This window comes from Ctenopharyngodon idella, chromosome 22 (assembly GCF_019924925.1).
Source record: "Ctenopharyngodon idella isolate HZGC_01 chromosome 22, HZGC01, whole genome shotgun sequence".
Lineage (NCBI taxonomy): Eukaryota > Metazoa > Chordata > Actinopteri > Cypriniformes > Xenocyprididae > Ctenopharyngodon > Ctenopharyngodon idella.
In genome coordinates, this window is record NC_067241.1 from 4,254,584 (window position 1) to 4,276,902 (window position 22,319).

General features: G+C 37.5%; 1 protein-coding gene across 14 annotated transcripts in view; it reads left to right on the forward strand.

Annotated features, from left to right (window-relative positions):
• The window catches only part of hspg2 (heparan sulfate proteoglycan 2), a 118,452-nt gene that overhangs the window by 73,968 nt on the left and 22,165 nt on the right, over positions 1-22,319 (forward strand). For 10 of the 14 annotated variants that reach the window (XM_051879886.1, XM_051879890.1, XM_051879891.1 and 7 more), the window contains 20 exons: positions 458-585; positions 669-755; positions 850-902; positions 1,432-1,596; positions 2,405-2,515; positions 4,014-4,114; positions 4,267-4,447; positions 8,978-9,037; positions 11,418-11,540; positions 13,880-14,032; positions 14,129-14,283; positions 14,430-14,507; positions 18,850-18,985; positions 19,067-19,218; positions 19,347-19,476; positions 20,833-20,979; positions 21,064-21,198; positions 21,370-21,551; positions 21,641-21,836; positions 21,944-22,123. In XM_051879886.1, the coding sequence (XP_051735846.1) occupies positions 458-585; positions 669-755; positions 850-902; positions 1,432-1,596; positions 2,405-2,515; positions 4,014-4,114; positions 4,267-4,447; positions 8,978-9,037; positions 11,418-11,540; positions 13,880-14,032; positions 14,129-14,283; positions 14,430-14,507; positions 18,850-18,985; positions 19,067-19,218; positions 19,347-19,476; positions 20,833-20,979; positions 21,064-21,198; positions 21,370-21,551; positions 21,641-21,836; positions 21,944-22,123 (2,653 nt within the window). The remainder of the gene's footprint in view (positions 1-457; positions 586-668; positions 756-849; positions 903-1,431; positions 1,597-2,404; positions 2,516-4,013; positions 4,115-4,266; positions 4,448-8,977; positions 9,038-11,417; positions 11,541-13,879; positions 14,033-14,128; positions 14,284-14,429; positions 14,508-18,849; positions 18,986-19,066; positions 19,219-19,346; positions 19,477-20,832; positions 20,980-21,063; positions 21,199-21,369; positions 21,552-21,640; positions 21,837-21,943; positions 22,124-22,319) is intronic. The other 4 variants (XM_051879887.1, XM_051879898.1, XM_051879894.1 and 1 more) reach the window with 3 other exon arrangements.

The window sequence follows — 22,319 nt, forward strand, 5'->3', positions numbered from 1 at the left end:
TGTGTGTATTATTTTGTATAAATGTTTAAACTATTAAATATATGTTGCATTTACTCACCTTCATCAATTAAATGAATATTTTAGCAAAATAATTTAGTTAAATTGCATCCTAAATAAGGCCTTTGTAGTCAATTTGAATAATATAGTACAATATACCTATGAATTTCTTTACATATATTCTCTTCTGAAGTTTTTTAATATATAATTCAATAAAAAATAAATAATACTTTAAAAGTGTAATTAATAAATAAATACTAAAATATTAAATAATTATTTGTTTAAATAAACTTTTAAACAAAATAATGTAATTACAATTTATAAAAAATTATCTAAAAACATTATATATATTATAAATCGTATAAATATTTAACCTAGATAACCTACATAAATAAACTGCTTTTACTCACCCTCATAAAAGTTGTCCATACCACTTGTGTGTTATCTTTTTGATGCTTAGAGCTGTCAACACAACACCAAGGGTGAGCTCTGTGAACAGTGTGCTGACGGCTTCTTTGGAGATCCGACCGCTGGAACCCCTGAGGACTGCCAACCATGTGCCTGCCCTGGCACTGACCCTGACAACCAGTTAGTCTTAACATTACACCTGTAAACTTTACCTGATTCTACCTTATTTGCAGGAAGGTTTTTAATAGTGATTTTATGTGTAGGTTTTCTCGCACCTGCGAGAGTCTGGGTAACGGAGGCTACCAGTGCACTGCCTGTCAGCCTGGCTACACTGGCCAGTATTGTGAACGGTATGCTCACACTTCCTGTACTGTAACAAATCAGTTAGCCTTTGTTTATTATTGTCATCACAATTTTTGATGTGACACTCTTCTTTCTTCATAGGTGTGCGTCTGGTTATTTTGGAAATCCACAAGCAAGAATCCCCTGCCGTAGTGGTATCTGTTTATTTATTATCACAGTCACTTTTAACGATGATATAAAAATTGGAGGATTGTGACTTTCAAGTTGTGCTCAAGCCATGTCGGAATTAACGTAATTATGGGATTCTTACTTGTAAAAAGTGTTCACATCCTCGTAGAATACATAAGTTCAACTTGTACATTACTATGTGATCGCTGTACCACCTGACCGCTGCAGATTCATGGGGTGTTGATAGTGTTATGGTACTTACAACATGGCATGAACGCAGCATCAGTCCAAGTCAGTTTGCTTTGAGGTCATCTTTATGACCGTGTACTCATAAACGTTGACTTATTATCCATAAAAACGCAAAATTCCAAAATACCACTTTGGAAACCAGTAGCAAATTGTGGCTAATTTGCAATTAAAGCAAAGTAATTAGCCCTTTCTTCCTGTTTCAGTTGATTTCATCATCATTGATCTCATGGGGTCTCTACACACTGCATTTGTGAAACAGCATTTCTGTTGGACAGATTTCAGTACACTGTGTTTGTCTGTTATCAGCTGCTGCATCTCTAGTGGTGAAGGTGTTTCCAGAAAGGGTTGAGATGGCACAGGGAAAGCCAGTCACTCTAAGGTGCCAGGTGTCTGGATATGCACCACACTATTTCTACTGGTCCCGTGAGGATGGACGCCCAATCTCCAGCACAGCAGAGAGACGCAGACAAGGTACTGCCTAGATTCCTAGAAGCAGGAAGCATGTTCAGATAATTAGGATATCATTATATATCTCCAGACGTCACAAATGAGTTCCCTAGAGTAACCGAGCATCAAAAACAGGATCAAATGCTCTGTTTCATATATCCTTTGTGGAGAAGGAAACAAAATAATACATTGCAACCAAGCTCAGTGGAAAAATAAATCCAAGATGGCGGACATGGCAAGAGAAATATAGTGAAAAGTATTGATTTAATAAATACTTACATTACCATTCGAAAGTTTGGGGTCAGAAAGATTTTTATGTTTTTGAAATAATTATTTTGCTCACTAATGCTGCCTTTATATGATCAAACATACAGAAAAACTGTAATATTATGAAATAATATTATAATTTAAAATAAATGTTTTCTATTTTAATATATTTTAAAATCTAATTTATTCCTGTGATGGTAAAGCTGAATTTTCAGCATCATTACTCCAGTCTTCAGTGTCACATGATCCTTCAGAAATCATTCTAATATGATGATTTGGTGCTCTAAGAAACATTTTTTACTATTATACATGTTAAAAACAGAACTATTTAATGAATAGAAAGTTCAAAAGAACAGCATTTATTTGAAATATATATATACATATATATTTTTTGCTTTTGATCAATTTAATGCATCCTTGCTGAATAAAAGTATTAATTTCTTTCCAAAAAATTATAATAAAAAAATCATACCGAACCCAAATTTTTGAACGGTAGTGTATATAACAGCACAGATGACAGTATGAGAGTTTATAATCATGGAAACCTTTTCTTTCCACCCTGCAGGAGAGGAGCTGCATTTCCCCAGTGTGCATCCCAGTGATGCTGGCGTTTACATCTGCACCTGCCGAGACCAGCGCAGCTCCAATAAAAGCAAAGCTGAGATTGTTGTTACAAGTAAGTTGTTTTTTTTATCATCATAAAAAACACTATGCCCAGTATTCAAGTCTTTCACTCTACACTGATTTAATGCATGACAGCACAAAATAAATTTTGAAATTGGGTTTTTTTACAGTTGCTTTTGTTTTACCCTCAAGATGCATTTAGATTAGTGGTGTAACAGTTCAAATTGGTTTGTATCACAGTCACGGTTTTGGTACAGTTCGGTATGTACTGTTTTCAGGGGAAAAAGGACTGCTGTCAAATGAATATAAAGAAAATAATGACAAAAAATCTAACTACAAGCAACAGCACAAATATAATAGAGCAAAGATACAAATAAAATAAACAGTGCTTTTCAGGTTTTTCATGTAGGTCTAACATTAGTTTTCAGGTACCAAAATTGATCAAATGATCAAATGTAAAATAACATTGCATATTTGACTTTATAAATTAAAGATTAATCCTTATTAAAGTTACAGAAGCTATTCGGTCAAGAGCAGTGAGTGATTTCCTTGTCTTTTGTTGTTTGATTAACATTAAAAACACAGCAGGAATATTAGGCTGCTGTCACTTTAAGACATAATGCACGGATCCAGTACACTGATACTGTACGTTCACTTAAGATGTATAACCGACTATGTCTGCTAGGACACTCACCAAGACGAGCATGCTGACATAATTTCTGTGTGAATTTGTCAGTTCAAGCGCAAGACTTGAATGAGAGCTCAATATTTGCGTGTTGTCTGAGATGCAGGTTCGCGCGCTTCGGATGAGTGCACACAGATCTTCTCAGTGCGCACGAGTTCTTATTCGTGTCTTCTGGCTCTTAAATGTTTAAATTGGCAAGGCTTAAATGAGTTTAGTTTAAACACAGGTAGCAACGTGTGCTGTTCAGGTCTCACCTGCGTTCGCACGCTATCAACACCCAGGTGATGACTGCGTAAATGACTGGGCATAGAGCATACGGCACACCTATTGAACAAAGTTTACAAAGAGTGATTGTTTTGTCCATGTTTTTTTTTCTATCGACAGAAACATACATTAGCCAAACTCTGTCTGCTGTTTTACCGTACTGAGAATGGTACGGTTCGATATATATATATATATATATATATATATATATATATATATATATATATATATATATATATATATATATATATATATATATATATTTTTTTTTTTTTTTTTTTTTTTTACCAAGAACCGTTACACCCCTAATTTAGATAAAAAAAAAAAATGTAAAAGTTGTAAATTGGGATAATGTGAGTTGCCAAGTATGTATAAATTATTTGTGGCTCCGTACTGTAGCTTTTATCTACTGTCAAGGATCATTTTAGTGTTCTCAAACATTTTCCTATTTAATATATTTGTTATATTCATTCATTTTGCTTTTTCAGAATTGATATAAGTATAAAAAAAAGCAATAATTTTATATATTTTTTTAAAGGTCACCATTGGTAAAAAGACAAATTCTTCCTTCTTGATTGTCATACCCCTTTTCCCTCACCAGCCTTACCATCCAAACCTATTGAAGTCTTTATCGAGGAGCCCAAAGCACAGAGTGTGACGGTGGGATCTACAGTGAGCTTCATCTGCACAGCCAAAAGCAAGGTATGAATGTCATCTGCAGACACATCCATTACAGACATAATCTCACCCTTCCTGACTTCCAAAACAGATGGAGAGAGAGAGAGAGCAATATTTGGCTGTAAGTATAAATGACTGTAAGTGAAAATATTTGCGGACATGTGCTTCTCTCGTAGCTGCCAGCGTACACCCTTGTTTGGACCCGCAAAGGCAACGTCAAGCTGCCTAACCGAGCCATGGATTTCAATGGAATCCTGACCATTCAGAACGTGCAGCCTGAGGATGCGGGCATCTATGTTTGCACAGGCTCCAATATGTTAGGCATGGATGAGGGCACAGCTCTCCTCTATGTCCCAGGTTTGTGATTCGCATCACATCATCTAAACCTCCCTGCCTTCTAGTTTTTCAGTCTTTCTCATGCTGCATGTCTCTTTGCTTACTACTGTACCCTATTTTTGTGCATTGTGCAAAATTCTGCTTTGTCTTATGGACAACAGCATGGCTAACCCTTCTTTTTGTGTTTAAATTATTGCGTTAATCAAAAAAATTGTGCTTTTTGATTACTTGCTGAGTTTCTGTTTATTTGTTTTTGTTCCACTTACACCAACTTCAATGGCTTTTTGTGAGGCCAATGTAAAATCTTTACGCCAGACAAAAATGATACAGCTTGTGAATGGTTAATAAGAAAAGCAAAACTCAGATATATTAAATTTTGTATTTAAAGAAACTACTTTTTCAATCAAGACTAATCCAGCACCTGAAATTATTTATTTTTCTCAATACAAATTCATGATCATTTCTTTTTCCAATGCTCATGGCTGTTGCGAGCTAATATCTTGAGCAAAACGTTGATTTTGATGCTTTTTTGGGTCATAAATATTGGGAACTTGGACTTTACTCTTCAATGCTTTTAATTTAGGACATCTCATAAATTCCCATGATGCTTTTTTTGTTATGTGACTCACATATTAAAGCAAACAGATCAGCTATAGTGACTCCCCTGAAGACAATTTTAGTCATTAAACGTTTGATATAAACATTTTCAGTTTGGAATATTGTGCAATTGTACAATAAAACATTAATCTGTTTTAATGTAAATTGTTGTATTAAATTCAGTGTTACATTTTATGTTAAAATGATTGACATTATTCATGAAACATAAGAACAAATTTGTTTAAATCTTTTTTGTAAATTTTTTTTACACAAAATGTCACATTGATTTGAATTATAAAATGTACTTTAAAATGGATTTATGTACAATTTGCACAGAAATTAATTCTTCTTGTGTTTGATGAATAACGCCTAGTCATATTAACCTTATATGCATCTTGTTCATGCGTAGTGTTCTTAGTAGTGATCAGCGAAATCAGCTGCTGCTTTAATTGGGTGCTGTCATGGTGGCGGTTCTGTGTCGGTCTTACTACCGGGGGATTTTTGTCTTAATTTCCGAGCATGCTTACTGTCATTTCCCTCCTGAGGTGATCTTTTGGGGATAATGGTTTATGAGGTAGGGAGGTGTCGTAATTACTTATAAACTGGGACCCGTCAGCCAAAAGGACTGCAGGCGCAATCACGTTCCCGACTCCAAGATGTGATTCCATCTCTATTTTGTAATGGAAATGTTTTTCAGATTTGTATTTGAAAATGGTGCTATTAATAGTTCAGTAGTTTGAATGTTGACTTTTCCATGAGTGTCATATTTTCCATTTCAAATTTCTTCTTCTTTTTTTTTCTTATGAATTGGAAACTGCCAGTGGTTTAGGCAGTGTGTTTTTATATTATGTTTCAGCATTACAAATTCCTTAACAGGTTTTGTACTGTTCTAAACTCCTCATTTATATTTAGTAGTATTATTAAAGACATTTCATAGATAATGCCTTCCAAATGTTGCCAACAGTGATATTGTTTAGAACATATTTATTTTGACTGGTTTGACTAACTACTGTAAAATAAAATAACGGTTTACATTTACAAACACAGTGAGTGATATGGCTGAAAGGATGTTTAGGTTGACTTTTAGGTTGTATGTGTATGATATAACTTTTTTTCATTCATTTGTGTTTTTGCATTATCTCTGTTTTGATTTCTTTTTAATTAAATATGTAGGTGAATATCAGTTATTTCATTAATTAAAGCAATATTTAATTTTGTACATTTTTAAAATGGTGCTGTATCTTGAGAAAAGATGATTTTTTTTCTTTTTACATTATGATTCCACTGTATTTTATTTGTCTAAACTGTGAAATGTATGTACAAATTATTCTTTAAATGGTGAACATATTAAAAGAATAACAGGTAAAACACAATCGCTCTATGGTATGAAACTGACACTAAAGTCCTAAGGTAGACTTCTATCAATCACAAGCTGTATTTAAAAAAAAAAATACAATATGAGTGTTTTTAACAAGGTAAAGCTTTTACATGTGATGTGTTCTGATACTAACCTGCATGCTTTGACTTTATCTGAGTGCTGTTTCCCCCACTACTCTTTTAATTATACAAAGAGTGCGCTTACCTTACACTCAGTTTAAATGTCTTCTAAATGTCTTCTAAATGTGCATTGGTTTTTCAATAGGAAAACTCAGTGCCCTCATTGATTCTTAATGGGGCAAACTATTGCTTGGCATTTTACAGCAATTATTTGTCAACTTTTACTGTAACAGGTGCTGTAAATCTATGATACTGGAGCATAATGTAATTGGGAAGAACTTCATTTGCCTTACTAAAAAGCCAATGAGAAGCTTCTTTGTACAAATAAGTTTTATGTGCTGAATAGAAATAATTGTCAGTTTGAAGTCCAGATATAAAAGGTAAAAATAATTATTATTATGAGTATCATATCTGAGACATTAAGTTTTTTTATTATTATTATTTTGAAAAGTTTTTAGATTTGACAAATACTGGTGTAATGACTGATATAAATCTCAGGAATTTTAAGAGACATTGGTAAAGCTGCCTGTTAAAACTCAATTTATTTCCCTGGAAATACAGTGGGTACGGAAAGTATTCAGACCCCCTTAAATTTTTCACTCTTTGTTATATTGCAGCCATTTGCTAAAATCATTTAAGTTCATATTTTTCCTCATTAATGTACACACGGCACCCCATATTGACAGAAAAACACAGAATTGTTGACATTTTTGCAGATTTATTAAAAAAGAAAAACTGAAATATCACATGGTCCTAAGTATTCAGACCCTTTGCTCAGTATTTAGTAGAAGCACCCTTTTGATCTAATACAGCCATGAGTCTTTTTGGGAAAGATGCAGCAAGTTTTTCATACTTGGATTTGGGGATCCTCTGCCATTCCTCCTTGCAGATCCTCTCCAGTTCTGTCAGGTTGGATGGTAAACGTTGGTGGACAGCCATTTTTAGGTCTCTCCAGGGATGCTCAATTGGGTTTAAGTCAGAGCTCTGGCTGGGCCATTCAAGAACAGTCACGGAGTTGTTGTGAAGCCACTCCTTCGTTATTTTAGCTGTGTGCTTAGGGTCATTGTCTTGTTGGAAGGTAAACCTTCGGCCCAGTCTGAGGTCCTGAGCACTCTGGAGAAGGTTTTCGTCCAGGATATCCCTGTACTTGGCCGCATTCATCTTTCCCTCGATTGTAACCAGTCGTCCTGTCCCTGCAGCTGAAAAACACCCCCACAGCATGATGCTGCCACCACCATGCTTCACTGTTGGGACTGTATTGGACAGGTGATGAGCAGTGCCTGGTTTTCTCCACACATACCGCTTAGAATTAAGGCCAAAAAGTTCTATCTTGGTCTCATCAGACCAGAGAATCTTATTTCTCACCATCTTTAGCAAACTCCATGCGGGCTTTCATATGTCTTGCACTGAGGAGAGGCTTCCATCGGGCCACTCTGCCATAAAGCCCGAACTGGTGGAGGGCTGCAGTGATGGTTGACTTTCTATAACTTTCTCCCATCTCCCGACCGCATCTCTGGAGCTCGGCCACAGTGATCTTTGGGTTCTTCTTTACCTCTCACCAAGGCTCTTCTTCCCCGATAGCTCAGTTTGGCCGGACGGCCAGCTCTAGGAAGGGTTCTGGTCATCCCAAACGTCTTCCATTTAAGGATTATGGAGGCCACTGTGCTCTTAGGAACCTTAAGTGCAGCAGAAAATTTTTTGCAACCTTGGCCAGATCTGTGCCTTGCCTCAATTCTGTCTCTGAGCTCTTCAGGCAGTTCTTTTGACCTCATGATTCTCATTTGCTCTGACATGCACTGTGAGCTGTAAGGTCTTATATAGACAGGTGTGTGGCTTTCCTAATGAAGTCCAATCAGTATAATCAAACACAGCTGGACTCAAATGAAGGTGTAGAACCATCTCAAGGATGATCAGAAGAAATGGACAGCACCTGAGTTAAATATATGAATGTCACAGCAAAGGGTCTGAATACTTAGGACCATGTGATATTTCAGTTTTTCTTTTTTAATAAATCTGCAAAAATGTCAACAATTCCGTGTTTTTCTGTCAATATGGGGTGCTGTGTGTACATTAATGAGGAAAAAAATGAACTTAAATGATTTTAGCAAATGGCTGCAATATAACAAAGAGTGAAAAATTTAAGGGGGTCTGAATACTTTCCGTACCCACTGTATATGTAAGCTTGTTGAAACTTATCTAGAGACTAATTTCAGAAATAATTTAGTCCCCACCCATTAAAGTAATAAAAGTGTAATTTTACGGCAGCAGTGCAACACAGTAAAATACACAAGAAATGCAAGTTGTTGCGCACAAGTTTTGGAGCTCAAAATTCAAGAAGTCTTTGAGTTGTGGCATATGCTTTAAATCACATTGAAATGCTTGGGGTCACCAGTGAGCCACTCTCACAAAACCTTCCGGAGTCTCATTTGACAGTATCTACCTGTCCGTCATTCACAGAGGCTTCTCAGTCACAGATGTTTTTCACAGCCTATGAGATGTTTGAAGGACATAGAACGCGTAAGTTCATGTGGTTCTCTCCCTCCAGGCCTGGAGGGACCCATTTTTTTTTACGCATGCAGTCTTCACAGCTTGCATGTTTACCATCTCAAGTAGTGCCCTGGTACAACCAAACTACAAGCACAGTACTAATATGTCACAAAAACAGTAACCACATCTTTTTAAATGTTAACCATGTTCATGACCACATTTTTCTCAAATACATGTTGAGTTGTACACATGAGCATTACTTGATCTGGAAGCTTTCATGGCCCGTACGGGTCCATTGAAACAAGGAAGCTGCATGCTTGCACAAATGGGGACTTCTCTCTGTTGCTGAAGTGTCTTGTATGATTCTTATTTTATTAGTAATTAAAGTCTAACACACAGATTTCTTGGTACTCAAGACCAGTTCAGTATCAGATTGGTAAGGTTGTACTTCAAGGTGTGTTATATGTGACCAAACCACCAAACGTCACACTTGTTATCTAACAGAGAGGGGTTCCCAACACATTTCATCAGCCCAGTATCATGCTTTTTATATGCAAGACTATGTTGAGGTATATCTTATATCAAACGGCATCCATTGTTCTTCAAAGATCATACTGTGACTCATTTATAATGATCATCAGCCATGCGTTTCCAGTGCACTGAACTTGGCTCTCTCAGCCTTGTTTTAAGAACAATTTCTGCAATTTTAGATACTCTATAAAAAATAAAAAAAGTTTCACTGTAGTATGAGTTATAGTATAATTTATGGTAATCGATGGATGGGAGGGTGGGTAGATAAATAGATGGATATGGTAGACAGGATAAATGAGTGGATAGATGGATTGGTATAGAAATGGTAGATAGTTGAGGGGTAGATAGAAACTGTAGATAGGGGGTACAGGTAGGTGGATAGATGGCTGTGTAGATAGATAAATACATGGGTGTATGTATAGACATACAGTTAAAAATACAGTTGGGTAGATAAATGATACTGGAGATAAATGAGTAGATGAATGGGTAGATAAATAGACTGTTGGGTAGATGAATGAGTTGATAGATGGGTAGAGATGGATAGTTGAGTGCGTAGATAAATGAGTAGATGGAAAGGATTGGGTAGATGAATAGATAGTTGGGTTGGTGGATGAGTTGAGAGATATATGGATGGATAGATGGGTGGGTGGGTATGAGATAAGTAGATGGCTCTATGATTGGGTTCTTAGATGTGTAAACAGATTGGTGGGTAGATAGTTGAGCAGATGGTTAGCTGGGTGGGTAGACAGTTAGTTGTGTGGACCGATAGATAGGTGTGTAGACAGAGAGATGGGTTGGTAGATACATGAGCAGATAGGTGGATAGACAACTATACGTTTGGTTGGACAGATAGATGTGTAGACTGAGAGGTGGGTTGGTAGATAGATGAGTAGATGGATAGATAGGTGGGAAGACAGCTAGATGTTTGGATAGATAAAGTAGATGGGTGGGTAGATAAATGAATAGATGGATAGATGATGCAGACTGATGTTGAAAAATAGATGGCTGGGTAGAAAACGGATAGTTGAGTGGGTAGAGAGATACTGTAGCTGTACAGATGTGTAGACAAAAATGGCTGAGTGGACAGCTATGTGGTTGGGTCAAGATGAGAAGACAGATGGTTGGGTTGATGGATAGGTGGGTATATAATCTCAAACTGCATAGAATAAAAATAGTTTTTTGAGTTATGGACCAAAATAGGAACTCCATCCGTCAGCCCATCATGGAAAAAAAACAACGCTTTAAATGCCAAGGCAGCTAAATGAGCACTGTTCAGTCACTGAGAAGCAGAACGGAGCTTAACACAGAGCTTACACAGACCAGTAGTCCGCCCTAGTTGGTGAAAGAAAGCTTTCTTTTGCTCTGTTGCCCTGGAATCCATGTAGAGCGAGGGCTTGGCATTCAACCAAGTTGGCACAGACAGCAGTGAGGGCCTCGCCCTGCCAAGCCCCGTCTGCCACATCTCATCTCCTCAAGCTGGCTGCCAAGAGACATGACTTGACCATCAGCTCTGGCAGCTAGACACATGCTACATACACTGTCGCATCACTATCACTTCATGAACGCTCTCACAAACAGACCTTTCTTAAATGTAAAAAACTCTACTCGCTTTTCCCCAAATTGCCTTTTTGTATTTATTATGCTCAAAATAAAGACCACAAAGCAAGATAAATAAAAAAAAAAAAAAACTTGATCTATTAATTAGCATGACATTCTAAACCATTTAGATCATGAATGAAAAAACATTTCACTGAAAATGTTCTTGACCACTTCCATCATTGAGAGAGGGTGAGGTCTGTTCTGAATAGGCAATGAATGGTACTCAAGTTTGGAGTGCCCTACTCCTGTCTGTGATTAACTGATCTCTACCTCACTGTAGCTACTGAAGGGGCCCAGCCGGTGGCCACAGTAAATCCACCAGTGCTGACCATCCAGCAGGGCCAGCGGGCAGAGTTCCGCTGCTCGGTGACCGGCAACCCCACCCCTGCTGTGGAATGGATAGGTGAGCCAATCTACTCACTTATCTGCATTTATATACTCACGAGAATATAAATGCATATATTAATATGTGGTCACCATGGTTGTGTCAAGTAGAACATGTTTGACATCTTATGTTGATCCTAAAGCAAAATCCCAAAGCAGACTATTGTGAAAAAGAAATATGCTTTTGCAAAGAGTGCTTATTACATAAAATACTTTATATACTTCAGTGTGAAATGAATGCAACGTTTTTTAATTAAATGTAATGTTTAATGTCAATTAAATGAAAATTGCATTATATTTTAGTTAAACTTAGAAGAGCTTTTTTGACCCACTCATGTATGACTTAAAGGGTTAGTTCACCCAAAAATGAAAATTCTGTCATTTATTGCTCACCCTCATGCCGTTCCACACCCGTAAGACCTTCGTTAATCTTCAGAGCGCAAATTGAGATATTTTTGTTGAAATCCGATGACTCCGTGAGGCCTGCATTGGGAGCAATGACATTTCCTCTCTCAAGATCCATAAAGGTACTAAAAACATATTTAAATCAGTTCATGTGAGTACAGTGGTTCAATATTAATATTATAAAGCGACGAGAATATTTTTGGTGCGCCAAAAAAAATTAAAAAAATAACGACTTATATAGTGATGGCCGATTTCAAAACACTGCTTCAGGAAGCTTCGGAGCGTTATGAATCAGCGTATCGAATCATGATTCGGATCGCATGTCAAACCGCCAAATTGCTGAAATCACGTGACTTTGGCGCTCTGAACCGCTGATTCGACACGCTGATTCATTATGCTCCGAAGCTTCCTGAAGCAGTGTTTTGAAATCAGCCATCACTATATAAGTCATTATTTAGTTTTTTTTGGCACACCAAAAATATTCTCGTCGCTTTATAATATTAATATTGAACCACTGTACTCACATGAACTGATTTAAATATGTTTTTAGTACATTAATGGATCTTGAGAGAGGAAATGTCATTGCTCCCTATGCAGGCCTCACGGAGCCATCGGATTTCAACAAAAATATCTCAATTTGCGTTCCGAAGATTAACGAAGGTCTTACAGGTGTGGAACGGCATGAGGGTGAGTAATAAATTACAGAATTTTCATTTTTGGGTGAACTAACCCTTTAAGTATGTTCTTGTATGTAATTTCATAATTGTATTGTCTTTGAAATATGGTTAATGTGTACTGCTTAATGTGCTGACAAGCATTTATGGTAACTGAAATATCCTTTATAACTTCTATGGAAACTTTTATTTAAAGTCCCTCTGTAGTCAATAATTTTATCCTTAAACTCATCTTTGATCACCAAAATGACATATTTAACCTTTTTTTTTCCTGTGAAATTTTTTAAATGCCTTAAAATAGTTTGAATGTAACTCTACACCCTTGCCTCATTTAATATACACGGATCTATGAATATGATAATTAGCCCTGCCTCCACTCACTCGCACGAGCACAGACGAGATCCACTTGGTCAACTTACTGAGGTAAACAATAGTATCGCTCTTTACAACGTCAGACACAACGGTAATTAATATAATTAGCGTTTTGCTTGACTATGTTATCAAACTGCGAATAATGTGTTGCTAATGTTACATAAACCGTTCACATTCACGAGTCAGACAGCTGCCTTTCTAACAATCAGTATCCTTAGAAACACTTCGAACAACTCAGAACGTCAGTGGATAAAGACACACCAGCGATTTCAAACCACGGGTTTGAGACTGTCTTTGATTTACTGGAGTTTTAAAGAGAAAATACTCAGCAATAGTGTTGACACATGAATTTGCACATGGTTTGTCTTAAAGCATGTTAAAAACACCAGATAGACATATGAACAACATTAAAAACTTGATTTTCACCACAAGGGGACTTTAAATATATTTGTAATTACCCATTATGATGAAGTTACTTTTTTTGCTGAACACAAAGGAAAATATTTGGAAGAATGTCAGTAACCAAACAGATCTCACCCCCCATTTACTACCATAGTATTTATTTTTCCTAATATGGTAGTAAATGGGAGGTGAGATTTGTAAGTACAGTATACTTTTAAAACTTAAAATACACAAGTGCACAGTCAATGCAATTAAGCATAATTCATTTTCACAAGGGGACTGAAAGTTTGAGAAGAAGCCTAACAATCTTTTGACTTCCTTTCTTTAATCCATAAAATTGGATTGGTAGATAAGAATGTTGTTGCCGGTCCAACAAGGGTGTTGATTGAGGAATATGTTCTACTTTAAAATAGTTTGTTGATGGTGTATCATATATACTTACATCACACCAATTAATCCTTCAAATGACTACTGGACATTTCTCTTATAATATGGGGTTTGTCAGGAGGTCCAGGGAAACGGATCAGCTCAAAAGCTGTCATTCGTAACGGGCTGCTGACCATCCCATCTGTGGATCGCTCAGATGAGGGCGAGTACATCTGCAAGGCTCTGAACACGCATGGCGAGCACACAGCCCGAGGAGTTCTCCATGTTCAAAGTACACGTCCTACACAGGAATATTTCAAGATTACAGTGTACCAAGTTCCTGAACCTGACGAGTGAGTTCTTCTCTGATTTTTAACTGATGTTTCAGGTACAGGTCAACCTCACGGTCTGCCCATCGTACAAGTAAGCCCTCCACGGATGGAAATTCATGAGGGTGAGACTTTACGGTTGTACTGCAGGGCCGTTGGCAATCCAACCCCTGCCCTTACATGGAAGAAGAGAGGTGGTTCACTGCCGCCACAGGTGAGAAACCGATTTCTCCTGTTGTCATTTATCCTGTTACTCAATGAGGCTTTTTAGGGTTGTGACATTGGTCATGTTTTGCCTTGTTTTTTTTCCTCCTTTGAGTTTTTCTTTCTGTTTCATCCCGTGTCTTGGTGTTTGTTCAGGCAATTCCTTCTCACGGTTTCCATCAGTTTAAAAGCAACAGTCTCGATGTGTTACAGAGACGTATTGAGGAGCTACAGGTCTGTCCATCTGTCTGATGTCTGTCTCACGCGTCCCATCCCACCTGTCTCGCTTCACTCACCCTCACCAAAATCTATGTGAACTAACTGCATGATTCATTTAATCATTCATGTGACATCCATTAGATTTTAAGCATTACAAATGACTTCTGTCAGTACAAACAGAATTTAGTATGCTCCGTTAACTGAATGTGCTGGTTATAGTTCTCGAAGCGTACAGTATATGCGGTGTGGTACAAAAGTCTACACTGATTCAAAATTCAAAATCTAATTTAAACCTGGAAATAAACACATTGTGATGTAAAATGAAAACAAGTGCTGCTGTCATTAAAGACGGGACAAACCGAATGCTGAAATTGTGAAATTTATAGACAATTTTACAATTGAACTTTTCACTCAAATTGTTATCCTGATAAAAACTTTATTTAAATTAGAAACTTGGCAAAATGAAAAGCCAAACAGAAGCAATGTCTCAATTGGACCCATTCTTTTGAGCCTCACTGTACATGTTTTTGCACCGTTAGATTTGGGTTATTTGAGATATGAGACATGGACCAATGCCAATGGAGGGCTTTGGTGTCTTGCGTACCTTGTGTCTTTGTGGGCTGGTTTGTTCTGCCTAAGAGCATTGCTGCATTGTGTCAGCTTTTCCCAGGGTGTGCTCAGGTCTTCCATGCAGCCATGCAGAAATTCTGTGTGCTTTAGCAAACGGGCCGCTTTGAAAAATTGTGAATGGTTTCAGACACTCATTCAACCAACCCAGCTCTACTGCCGCCACGCTTCACTAGATCAGAGTTAAGCGGCTTTGCTCCTGGATAAAAAAATATCACCCCTCCCCTCTGAATACAGTCGTGTTTTCCTTTGCAGAGTGTACTCTACAGATGTAACTTACAGTATTAGAGTTTCTATATATGTGTATGTGTATAACTATTGTGGAGACATTGACATCATAGGTGTGCTAATGGAATTTATGAATCTGTATCATCTATCCAACTTTATTTTGCACTGCTAAACTATTTCCTGTAGACTTCTGACTCATTAGCTGCTATGGGTAGATCACTAGAAGAATAACTATGGAAGCTTGTTTCCGCCTCAGAATAAAAAATAAAAAATATATTTGAAACTTTAATTCACAATTCTCGCAAATGCCAGTTTATATACATATGAGCAAAGGTGGCTGTAAAAATAAATCTGCATTGTTTATCCTTTTGATCTTTCATTCAAAAAAAATCACAAAATTCTAACCTTTCATCAGCGTAAAACAATTGAAAGTAGGGGGAAAATCACATTATAAAAAATGCTTTTCTCAAATACATGTTGGCCACAATTATTGGCACCCATAGAAATTCTTATGAGTAAAATATCTCTGAAGTATATTCCCATTCATATTTAATTTTTTTTTTTTTTTTTAAACACACCAGGGTGACTAGGAGCATGAAATTGTCCATTGCTATGACTTCCTGTTCCACAGGAGTACAAATATGTGTAAGCACAAAGGCCAGATTACCTTAATCATTCATCACAATGAGTAAAACCAAAGAATATAGTTCTGATGTGCAGCAAAAGATTGTTGAGCTTCACAAAATAGAAAATGGCTATAGGAAAAAAAAGTTAACGCATTGAAAATCCCCATTTCCACTATCAGGGCAATAATTAAGTTCCAATCAACTAAAGATGTTACAAATCTGACTGGAAGAGGACGTGTGTCTGAATCGTCCTAATGCATGGTGAGGAGGAAAGTTTGAGTGGCCAAAGACTCTCCAAGGATCACAGCTGGAGAATTGCAGAGATTAGTTGAGTCTTGAGTCTCAGAAAGCCTAAAAAAAATTATCAAACAGCACCTACATCTCCACAAGTTGTTCGGGAGGGTTTCAAGAAAAATCCTCCTCACTCATCCAAAAACAAACTCCAGCATATTTAGTTGTCAGACAAGACTGGAACTTCAAACGGGACCGGCTTCTATGGTCAGATGAAACTAAAAAAAGAGCTTTTTGGCAGCAAACCCACCAGATGGGTTTGGTGCACACATGGATAAAAAGTACCTCATGCCCACGGTTAAATATACTGCTGGATCTTTAATGTTGTGGGCCTATTTTTCTGCTGGAGGTCCTGGGCATCTTGTTCAGATACATGGTATCATGGATTCTATCAAATACCAACAGATAAAAAATCAAAACCTGACCGCTTCTGCTAGAAATCCAATAATGGGCCGTGGTTGGATCTTCCATCAGGACAATGATCCAAAACAAACATCAAAATCAACACAAAAATGTGTCACTGAGCACAAAATGAAGCTTCTGCCATGGCCGTCCCAGTCCCCTGACCTGAACCCTAAAGAAAATGAGTGGAGTGGACTGAAGAGAAGCACCAACATGGAGCTGGGAATCTGAAGGATCTGGAGAGATTCTGCATGAAGGAATGGTCTCTGATCTCTTGTCAGGTGTTCTCCAAACTCATCAGGCATTATAGAAGAAGAGCTGTTATCTTGGGAAAAGGGTGTTGCAATAATTGGGTGCCAATAATTGTGGCCAACATGAACTAGAGAAAAACATTTATTTCATAATGAGCTTTTTCCCCCATTTTCAATTGTTTTACTTAAATGAAAGCTTAGAATTTTGTGAATTTTTTTAATGAAAGATCAAAAGGATAAACTATGCAGATTTATTTTCACAGCCACCTTTGCTCATATTTACCAAGGGTGCCAATATTAGTGGAGGGCACTGTAAAGTAATTCAGACTTTATTAAAAAAAAAAGGCAGAATTGTGAGAAAGAAGTCAGAATTGAGAGTTGTAAAATTGGAATTGCAAGAAAAGTCAGAATTATGAAAAAAAAAAAAAAAAAAAGTTTTTTTTTCTTTTTATTCCCTGGTGGAAACAAGCTGCTATAAATAAAAAAGCGTAAACAAATACTAGTTTGCAGTATCAAACATTATAATGGACTGATAATAACTAAAATAACTGGAAGCGGATGACATGGGAAATGTTCACACCTGCTCTTACATTAAAAATAAGGTGGATAATTCCTTATAAAACTGAGAAAGTGTTTATATGTTTACATTTGATTTGCAGTTCTGGACATTTCAAGATTAAGTATTTATATGTTGTGTAGCTACTAGCTGCTTTAAGTGTCCACTGTTACTATGTGTCTCGTTTTGTGAAATAATAAACCTCACCAACGGCATTAACCAAATACAGGTAATTGCAGGTTAATCATCTGCTAATATAGACCTGTAGCACCATAAATGTAACACCAATAATTAATAACAATGTTATGAGGCGTAAAAAATTACACCGTGTCTTAACCAGATGCGCCAAGCTTCAACCTATAGTGTACCTGTATGTTGTAAACCACTGCAAACAAGCACCTTTACAATTTTTTTTCAGACGTTTGGTTTGTTTCTGCGGTGTCATGCCTGGTAGCCCTGTCCACAATGGAACCTCATTGGATACAAATAGCCTCCTAATGTGTTTACTATCCATCCTAAATAGTATGTGACATTAATTTTCAATGCTATTTAGAGCAGATAGGATGGATAGTATGCACATTGGGACGCAGGGATACAGTATATCTGAGTTAAAAACGGCTTCTTGAGCAAGAAAAAATGTAGGACGGAACTTGATTGTGTCTATTGGGAATTTATTGGATCATTGTGTTTTGCTATTGCTGTGATCTCATGTGAGCTTGTGACATTCCTCATCAAACATGGAGGAGATGAGACTGAGTGTGGAAGTTTAGAATCGAATATTATACACCATAAACGGTAAAACTATTTGTTAAAAATAAGGTGGAAATTACAATTCCATAAAAAACAGTATATTACCACTGAAGTCATGAAAATTTCAGCTGCAGTGCAACTGCAGAACTTCAGAGAGCTGTTCTGATTGGCTGCGTTTGAGCGATTGTGTCCCATCATGCCTTTTTTTCAGTTTTTTTTTTTTTTTCTGCATTCAGTCTTGGTCAGGACACGGTGATAGCCTCATAACAAAAATCGCCTAAATTACTAAAATGCTAAACAGTAAATTTTACTACTACATTTTTAAAAGTGTATTTGCAGGTATTATATTAATGTGTTTAAACTGTATTATTTAGTTTAATGTGAGTCTTGCCAAAGCAAGGTAAGTAATGAGTATAAAACTTTTCTGTTGTTGATTTTATGTTTATTCCACTACTACTGACCAAACTCACTTTGATGTTCACATAATAAATAGTCAATTTTATATATTTAGTACTTTTTACAAGGTACATTATTTCAAATCAACTTTAGAGAAAAATATTGCAGTAATAATGTCTAATAATGTTAAAAATGTATCTGAAATACCCATATATTTATATCCTCCTCAGGCCCGCATGGAGCGCACTGACATCGGCACTCTCCTCATACCCAATATCAGGTCATCCGATGCAGGCACATATCTTTGTGTTGGAACCAACACTGTTGGTTCCTCAGAAGCTTATATTGAGGTCTTTGTCAAAAGAGGTGAGGCAAGCCATCAAACTAATTTTACACTAACATTTTTTATAGGATATCATTTTAATATTGTCCTCTCACACTGATCAGGTGAAATCATCTCCTCTGGAGTCACCATCCAACCCTCTATTGCTTCTGTAATGGAGGGGGAGACGATAGATCTCAACTGCATCGTTCCAGGAACCTCTCCAGCATCTGTCAAATGGAGCAGGGCAGGCGGGCTGCTGTCATCCAATCATCAGGTCTATCTCAGTCCATTGAGAAACATATTTGACTTGCATGATCTCAGAAGTATCTGCGACATTAGATTTCTGGGCCGCCTGCTTAATATATGAACAATATGTGTGCTTGCATGTGTATTTGACTCAAGGTGCTGGGGACTCAGCTACGGATCCTGCAGGCCTCTGCAGATGACAATGGAGAATATATCTGTCGGGTGGAGGGTGGCCCATCCCCTCGCCAGGCTTCAGTATCTGTGTCTGTGACATCCAGCTCCTCCCGTAAGTCCCCTTGATTTATGACAAACAGGAGAGTGCCAATGTCCATCAAAAACATTAACCAAACGCTATTTTGTAGGCAGAGGCTGTTTCATAATGTGTCGTCTATCCTCATATTTTGGTTTTCCATGTATTATGTCAAAAGATAACTTATTTTTCAAGCCTATTCATCCCACCGCTAACAGCACCTTTATATTTTGTTTGACGTTTGGTTTGTTTCTGCGGTGTCGTGCCTGGTAGCCCTGCCCACAATGGAACCTTATTGGATACAAAATAGGGGTGTAACAGTACATGTATTTGTCCCGAACTGTCACGGTTCGATGCATACAGTCAGACGATAAATACAGACAGTCACAGGCGATCCACACTTCAAATCTAGAAAGGGATGCGCGAGGTAATGCAACAATGTTTGCTAACCGCCACAACAGGAAAAAGCGCAGATGAAGAACAGACAATCTATGCATAGATATGTTTACGTGTAATCTCTCAATCAGTATTTCAACTGTGGAAAGACATCAATAAAACAGCTTGAAAATAATATCACGTAGCATTACATTTACCTTAGGCAAGTCATTTAGTGTCCACAGCATTTTAGTTCACTAGAAAATGAACTCCAGGTGAGTTTTTTTTTTTTTTTTTTTTTTTTTAATTTGTGTGTTGATTATTATATCTAAAAATAAAAAGCAACTGAATTTAATAGTTTGGGCTCTGTTGTTAATTGTAACATTTAATATTATAGTAATGTGCAAGAAAGGGCCCTCTGTATATTGTTTACAGCATTAGTTGAGATAGATTTTTTTTTATCCCTGAGAAAATGTTAATTATAATTGAATTCATTTAAAGAGAGAGACACTATTTGTTCAATAAACCACTGTTTGATAAAAAAGAAGAAAAAAGCAGCAATTTTATGTTTAGTTTTCTCCCCCTTCTATACCAAACCCGTACCGAACCGTGACTTCAATACCAAGGTGTGTACCGAACCATCATGTTTGTGTACCATTACACCCCTAATACATAAGATATAGTGCTGATATAGTTATTTTTGTGAGTGTTTCCTTTACATTCTGTATTTTTAGGGCTGATTTGTGTTTATCAAATATGACTTTATTAGCTACACATTCAACTTGCCTCTGAGACAGCGAATGCAGAACTAATATGAAAGGAAGTGGTCACTACTGAAGCACTAAAAGCATAACTAGACGAAAAATCAGAAGACTGCACTATGGACAATAGGCATTTTTTCCCCCTACAGTTTAAATGTCTGACACATTTTTGGCCCTAGACCTGTTTCATTTCTAACCCTGGGCCTGATGCTGTGCGCAGTATGTGCTCACTGTATTTTGTGGTCTGATTTTGGAGTAGGCCTCCAGAGCCCCATTATCTCCATTGAGCCACATAGCGCAGCAGTGAAGCAGGGTGAGTCAGCGAGCTTCAGGTGCAGGGTTCACAGCGGAGCCCAGCCGGTGCGCTTGGAGTGGAAACCCACCAACAACCAGCTTCTGCCAGGTACACTACAATTCACTGTCATGTCAGTGTAATTAAAAAGATGATACCTAATTGATTTTGCTTATTTTTTTGTTTGTTTTGTAGATAACGTGCAGATTGGTCCCGACAATTCTGTTATGACCATTACCAATGCCCAGGCCAAAAACCAGGGCACCTATCGCTGTGTAGCCAGCAACTTGTTCGGAATGACTCACAGCATTGTGTCGCTCATTGTGAGAGGTATAGCAACATTTGATGCCAATTTTCAAAAGAAAAGATGGTAGAAGGGGCATTAGGGGTTTTTTGAAAACCAGTTTGGAAATAATCATTATATCACTATTTTCTGAATATTTATGTTCAGATACTTTTGTTGCTCCATTCTCTTATATTTTTGTCTGATTTCATTCTTAGAATCTCCTAAGGCTGTAGTGACCCCTGCAGGACCGGTGCGAGTCAGGGTAGGCGATCCCATCAATCTCGAATGCCAGGCCGCTGGAGAGCCAAGACCCTCTGTGAGATGGCACAGATTGGACAACAACCGCAAAACCATGCTGAGCAGCCCCGTGCCTTCCGATTCCAGTGCTGTCATGCAGGTTATGGGCCGTTTGCAGTCAAGCTGTTGTTGGACTGTTTTACAGAATCATTTGTCTCTGTATGTTAAAGTGTTTCATTCTATGTTTAGGTCTTAGTTGCTCGGCCAGAAGACAGTGGCACATACGTGTGCACAGCACAGAACAACCAGGGCACAACTGAGACTCGTGTAGAGGTGTTCGTAGAAGGAGGGTCTCAGGTGCCAACTGTTCCACGTGCCAGCGTCCGTGAGCCTATGATTGTTGTGGTAGAAGGATCAACTGCCACACTTCATTGTGATGCCCATGGTAGGTGCAACCGTAAGCAGCAGTAGAAAATTGAGGGTTAAAACCCAAGCAGACATTAATATATCTATATAAAAGAGTATGCTTTAAAGCTTGTATCTTACCTAAAGGATTCCCAAAGCCCACCATCACATGGTCTAAAGAACGGTCTTCTCTGCCTTGGAGACACAAGATAGTCGACAACAGCCTGGTCTTACCTAATGTTGGCCGTCAGGACTCTGGTCAATATGTCTGCAATGCCACTAACCACATGGGCACCAGTGAAGTCACCATCATGCTGGAAGTCGACAGTGAGCTTTAATCATTTATAGAGATGATCGTTGTTCATCTGATGCACATTCAAACATTATTATTTGACACTTCAAAAATAATTTTCTTAATAATATTTTTGCTTTGTTTTGCAGTAAAAATATCCTTCAAGCCAAATGCATGTACTTGAAGCTAAATCGTATACGATATTAAGACTTAAGAGAATAAATATTTAAA